At 53.6% G+C, this 6,289-nt stretch overlaps 1 protein-coding gene across 1 annotated transcript; it reads right to left on the reverse strand.

Moving 5' to 3' along the window:
- Positions 1–143: 143 nt before the first annotated feature.
- On the reverse strand, positions 144–3,086 carry ART5 (ADP-ribosyltransferase 5). The gene is made up of 4 exons (XM_042780957.1): positions 3,030–3,086; positions 1,028–1,757; positions 332–364; positions 144–250 (listed from the first exon to the last, which is right to left on the reverse strand). The coding sequence occupies exons 1-4, from the start codon at positions 3,084–3,086 to the stop codon at positions 144–146; spliced, it is 927 nt and encodes a 308-aa protein (XP_042636891.1).
- Positions 3,087–6,289: the final 3,203 nt, after the last annotated feature.

A 6,289-nucleotide genomic window follows, 5' to 3' on the forward strand; every position in this document is an offset into this window, starting at 1 on the left:
TGCCATGGACTCACGTCTCCCTACATGCTGGCCCCAGGGAGATGGCTGCTAGGGCTGGGCCCGGAACCATCAAGGCTGTTTGAAGCCCTTCTTCTATGAGAGCTGCCAGTTCCCAAGACTCCTAAATGATAGGCACTGGACTTTCACGGCCCAGCTCCTGAGAACTGGAACCCCCCAGGAGCCAACAGCATGGTTTTCCGGGAAAGCAGAGAGAAGGCCTTCTTGGAGGGTGGGTCTGGCAGCTCCCCTGCTGGAGAGAGAAGAAAAGAAGTTGAACGGGTTGGCAGTGGAAGTGGAAACAGCTGAGGGAGGAGCAGGGGGGGTAACTTACTTGGTGCCAACACACAGTCCCGCTTCTTCTGCCCTGCAATAGACAGCACAGTGAAACTTCCATGTAGACAGACCCTTACACCCTTCCCACTAAGCCCCAACACAGGCCATTCCTCCTCTCAATCCATCTTTCTCTTCTTCTAAATGCAAACTTCTGACATCCCTTCCTCCTCTTTTTCCCCTGGATCTTTCCAAATTGCCCATCCATCAGTTCTCCCACCCAAGCCCAACACTCCTCCATTCTGCATGCTACCCACCCCCCGCCACCCCCAGCACTTGGGAATAGCACTTAGGTGTCCTTTTATTCCCACCAAGCCCACAGCCTCCTAGGATCTGAAGCAGTATCCATGTCTCTTTCCTCTGCTTGCTAACCTCCTTGATCAGGCTCTTTTAATTAAGGCTAGGGTCAGAAGAAGGGAACACCCTCTTAGGTTGGACTTTCTAGAGTTAGCAGATGGAATCCTTATGAAACATCTATGAATCATCTGAGAATATTCACAGATCCAGAAAATGTCTTCTTAAGAAGACATTCTGAGGGGTAGCGGAACCTGAGTCAGAGGACAATAACCCTAACTGACTTCTAACCCTCAACTTTCCCTATTAACTGAAGGCCCTGGGGATTGTGTAGGGACATCCTGGCTTATTTTCACACACCCTACACTATTTCACATGTCCTATTCCCCCATGCACAGCTCACCACCCAGATAGGCGCAGTTAAAGTGGCTGCAGGTCTGATTATAGCTCCAGAGAGTCACTAGGCTCCAAGCTCCATCCTGGGAGAACCTGGTGACCAAGAAAACTTCATGGGGAGGAATGAGCACCTCACGTTCCTCAGGAAAAACAGAGAAGGCCTGGATAGGGGCCCCAAAGCAAGTCCTTAGAGAGAAGAGGGTGGCATTACCAAATCTGCGGGCCACTGCCTCATCCAGGGAACTGGAGGCGAACTGGCCCAAGCGGACAGAGTCCCCCAGCCTCTTAGGTTCAAAACGAAGGCTGCCCACACCTCGAAATACCACCTCCCCAGGTTCCCTGCTACAGCCCCCGCTGCCCCGCAGCAGCTGCAGGGCCCGCGTGAGGTAGAAATGCAGAGCCTTGAAGGGGAAGTGCCTCATGTAGAGCTCACGGGAGCCACCACCAGTCCGCACAGCATGGTTCAACTCTGAGTACAAGGTGTTGGTTGAGTTGGTATAGACCATGATGGCCACTGCATGCTGGGCCTGGAAGCCAGGGGGTAGGGTGAGCCCTCGACGCCTGTGCTCCCAGGCTTCCTGGGCTGCCACCCAGGACTCCCGCAGCAGGGTATGGCAGGCCATCTCCTCCTTTAGCAGGGAGGCTGCCTTCTCCTCCATTTCCTCTGCACAGCCCACATAAGCATCATCGAAGGTGTCTGGGGCCAGGCCCAGGGGCAGGATAGGAACAGCCTGGGCCTATGGAAGTAAGAGAGAGAGGAGCCACACAGGAAAGGGTGTGAGTTCAGAGCACTGGACAGGGGTTCTTGTGCCCAATCAGTTCAGAAACACAGAATCTCATTTCAAGTATCTGGTGTATTCAAACAGTTTGGCAAGTCTCAAGAAGAGGCTTAACAAACCCAGTTACCACCTGCTAACTGGGGGATGGGAGCTCTGGTAGCATAGTGGCTAAGGCACTTGACTGCTAACCAGAAGGCTGGTGGTTCAAACCCACCAGCCACTCCTCGGAAAGGAAGATGGGGCAATCTACTTCCATAGTGATCCTGCCTCGGAAACCCAAGGAGGGGTCACTATGAGTCGGGTCCGACTCGACGGCAAATAACAACAACAACTGGGGGATACTGGGCAAGATTCAAATTTTCTGGACTTCATGTTGACCACTTACAAATTGGGGATAATTCTAATTTCACAGAATTATCGTGAGGATTAGCATATAGATCTTTACTGTGTACAAACTAAAATGGGTCATCTTGTCATAAGAGAGGTTCCTGCACTCTGTGGGAGGTGGGGCCAGATGACCTCTAAATGCTTTTCTGGCCTTAAGATTCAGTCTGCAGATGATCTACAAATGTACAGCCAGTGTCCAAATGTACAGTCAATGCCAACTTCCACCTCTAATATGCAACCCCTCCCCATCCTCCTGAGACACTCTGTCCCTCTCCTCCTTAGGAAACCCTTGCTCAGCCACTACACTAAGTCATTGTCAGCTCCCAAACCCCAGAGCCTTCTGCTTTAGAAGTTCTATTCCCAAACCTGAGGGAGGTAGGGTGGGAAAGGTCAAGTCCTCAGCCACTACACCAAATCATTGTCCACTCCAAAACCCCAGGGTCCTCTCCTGGTTTGGAAGCCCTTATGCCCAAACCTGGGGTGGAAGATGGAATGGGAAGGTCAAGCCCTGGCTGACAGAACTGCAGCACACAGGTAACCCAATGAGGTTTGCCTAGGTTGGACCTGTGGTGGGAGGTAACTGCACAGTAAAAAGTGGGAGGCCATCAGTAGGGAGGGATGGTTCATAGAGGGAGCTGGGGGTGGAGGTGGGGATTCTGGGAGTGGCCAAGTGAACCTGGAGCGCCCTGCAGGGAAGGAGGTTTCTCAGAGGAAGAGGATTAAGAGGAATTGGGGTTCTAGGGAAGAGTCCCTGGGAGAAAGTTTTGAGTCAGCCTCCACAACATCTCTTCAAGGTCTGTTCCCCAGCTACCCTAGTGACAGAGGATGGTTCCCCAGAGTTACCTGCCAGAGGGTGTGAAGGCCAACGTAGCTGAGGGCGATCAGCAGAGCCACCAACATGGTCCCTGGGAGACACTCAGGAGGGCGAAGTCCAGGTTAGGGCAGGGCCAGCAGCAGCGGAATCCAGGCTTTGATGGGCTGAAAGAATATGTGGACCCCTTCTTCTGTGGTGTGAGGGGTCCCTGGTCCAGGACTGGGGCCCTGGGCGGGGCGGGGGTGGGGCCAAGGGCGGGCCTCAGGGCGTGGGCGGGGCCTTGGCTTTTATTGTCCTCCGGCACAGCGCGGGGTCTCCACTCCCCAGACTCCTGGAGTCCCCGCTGTTCAGCGTCTCCTGCTCAAGGGGGTTTTGGCGATGGTAGAGATGGGGCGGTAGTTTGGCTCCTCCTGGAGAGGAGAGTGGGAGGGTGCCAAGGACCCACTTGGGGGTCGCTGAAGCGGAGAGCGGCAAGGAGCACTGGTGCTTGGCGCAGGCTGGGGGCTAAAGTCTGGGCAGGCGCTGCGCTATCCCGGGTGTCCACTGATAAACAAAGTCCCCGCGGCTAACTATAGCCCCCGAGGCGGTAACCAGACACCGCCTACTCCAACTTCGGACACGGGGGTTGGGGGGAGCGGGAGTGGCTGGGGAAGGGGCTGAGGGGCGTAACTTCCCTTCTCAAGGACTGCGGGTACTTTCTCGAGAACCATGTTTGGCTCCAGGGTGGGGAGGGGACTAGCGAAATTTGGCTTCTCCCTCGGGTGGGCCCTAACTCAGGCCCCCAGCCCCCAGACCTCTAGGCCAGGGAGCCACGTGAGGGTCCTGCCAGCCTACAGGTCACGCTTGGGCGCTCAATGATTTGCATATGGCCCACGCAGTGGTTCACGTGCTCTAGAAATTGGGCCCTCATTTCCCTTCCTTCCCAGTTCCTTTCCTCTTCCGCCCCCAAGTCCGTTGGACCAGATACAGAACTCCTTGTCTCAGATCCTCAGAGACCAGCCTCGCCCCCTTCCCCAGACCCTCTCTCTTTGAGGATGACGTTCAGACCCAGGTGACACAATGTTTATAAACACTAGCCTTTCCCCCCACCTCCTCTGGGCTTGTCTATAAATACCCTGGCTCCTAATTTTGGTTGCCCAATTTTGAGGTAATGGGAGAAGGGACCAGCTGGGAATCAGTAAATGCCTCTGGGAAGGGCTTTCTGACAGTCTCAGCCTTGGGGGAGGAGAGAGGAAGCGGTCACTTCCAGCCTGGCCAGAGGAGTTAGGGGTCCTGAATTTGAGGATTGAAGAGATGCTGCCTGCTGGAGTTGGGCTGGATGTGGTAGGTTAGACCTACCAAAAGGCTGCTATTCTAGTCTGCCTCATTCATTTAACCCCATCTCTGTCCCCCTGTCCCCTCAGACTGTCAACCAAATAAAGATTCACCCAAAATCCTTCATGTGAACCCAACAGGAAGATACACTGTGTATACAAGCTTGGGAGAGGGAAGGGAGAGAGGTAGAAAGAGCGACATCCCCCAAAACAGAGTGCTTGTTAGACAAACACAGCTTCAAGACAAATTCCTTTGTCCCCTTCTAATGAGATTGCCCAACCCAAAGTGCCCCTACATTAAAAATTAAGCATCCCTTCTGTTCACCATTACTATGAAAACGGCATCTTGCCTAAATATCCTGATTGCCTCTCTCCCTGGAGGGACGTGCATGTTTGTAGTTGCTGGAATAAAAGATTATGGGGGCAGTGAGGACAGTCCATGGGTCCAAGTCAACTGCTTTGTCCTCCTCTCTTCACCTTCTGGCTTTCAGAATTGCTTCTCACATCCCAGAACCCAAAACCCCAAGAAAAAAAACCCAAGAGATGGCATCAAATCTACTCATTGGACAGAGGCCCAGCGTGGTGCAGAAAATCCTCCATGGTCACAGGGCAAGTCATTGGTGGAGCTGGGACCCAGGATCCAACCTCTTTAATCCAGGAATCTCTCCTTGCACCTAAGATGAGTCTCGAAGTTCACATGAAAGGAACACAAGGTTGGGAGATGCTGTCTGAGACTACCTCAGTCTCTTCCCTTCTTCTGATCAGAGTGCAGCACCAAATTCAGTGGGGAGGCTGCAGGGTGCAGTTATTGGGGCCTGGATCCTCAATGCCTCAGTCCTCAAAGATTCCCTTTTTCATGTGAGGAGCACTGGCCCAGGGCAGACTGGGGGGAGGCTGGTGTTCCTGAGCCTTGAGAAGACATCCAGAAATAGATGGGGTGAGTGTCACATTTCTGAGCAGCTGTGTGGGGGAGGTGAAGGGGGGGATTGACAGTATAAAGGAGAAGTCTGTCCTCCCCTTCCCCTGGTGGCCAGTGCAAGAGTCCAGCACCAGCTTCCCCTCCCTGGAGAAGGCCCAGGTAAGGGGCACATCACCCTCCTTCTAGGGGCTTGATAGGGAAATGGTTTTTCCAGGGCAAGTTTGAGGGATTAGTGGAATTTTAGGAGACATGAGGGAAAGTTTTGGGGGACCTTTGATTGAGAGATTTGGGATATTTAGGGCTACTAGGCAGTTTGGGGATTCCTGGGGAGAGATTGGGGTCACTGCAGGGAGCTTTCCTAGAAGGGAATATTCAGCAAGTACCTGTATGAGGGACGCTGACAAAAGTGCTCTGGGCATGACTGGAGGAAGGACAGAAGGACAGTTCCCTTGGGCTATGGAAAGGGATTGCCTCTGCTCTCTACTTCCTTGCTTCCCGCCATCTCCAAGCCATTAGCCTGGCTCCCACCCCATGTTTCTTTGACACTGGTCACCAAGATCAGCAATCCACCTGCTCTTTAGTGATCTATACTGTGAGCCACACCCTGATAGCCCCTTAGACTCTCAGCAAACATTCCCAGAGGACTCACCTGTGCCTGCCCTTGGGCTGAGCCCTGGGAGCAAAGAACATGTCATACCTGGTGCCTGTCCTTAAGGAGCTCGCATAAGGGCAGCACAGTGTGGTTAGAGGGTTGACAGGGAAAGCACAGGGAGCCCAGATGAGTTGGAAGGCTTCCTGGAAGAGATGACCCCTGACTTAAGCCTTGAAGAATGCCAGGAGAAGGGCATCCCAGGCAGAGGGGCAGTGTGTGCAGAGCCACAGTGAGAAAAACAGTGGAGCCTCGTCTGGAACTTTGCTCACACTAAAGCCAGGCACATGCGGTGGGAAACTGAAGAGGTCACGGAGGGCCTCAGCTGCCAGGATAAAGGGCTGCACTCTGTCCTAAGGGTATGGAGGAACACTAAGCTTGGTTTGGTGTTTTTTTGCTTCCCCCCCC

The sequence above is a fragment of the Orycteropus afer genome, unplaced genomic scaffold, assembly GCF_000298275.1.
Source record: "Orycteropus afer afer isolate SDZICR_OR568_19922 unplaced genomic scaffold, OryAfe1.0 scaffold00074, whole genome shotgun sequence".
Classification (NCBI taxonomy): Eukaryota; Metazoa; Chordata; class Mammalia; order Tubulidentata; family Orycteropodidae; genus Orycteropus; species Orycteropus afer.

What these genes read in the sequence shown, in the direction of transcription:
- ART5 (XM_042780957.1), bottom strand. Translation starts at nt 3,086, where the DNA reads ATGTTGGTGGCTCTGCTGATCGCCCTCAGCTACGTTGGCCTTCACACC. An exon ending in TAACTGCGCCTATCTGGGTG is followed by an intron (nt 365 to 1,027) that starts GTGAGCTGTGCA and finishes TGTCTATTGCAG; the next exon opens with GGCAGAAGAAGCGGGACTGT. An exon ending in GGACTGTGTGTTGGCACCAA is followed by an intron (nt 251 to 331) that starts GTAAGTTACCCC and finishes TTCTCTCTCCAG; the next exon opens with CAGGGGAGCTGCCAGACCCA.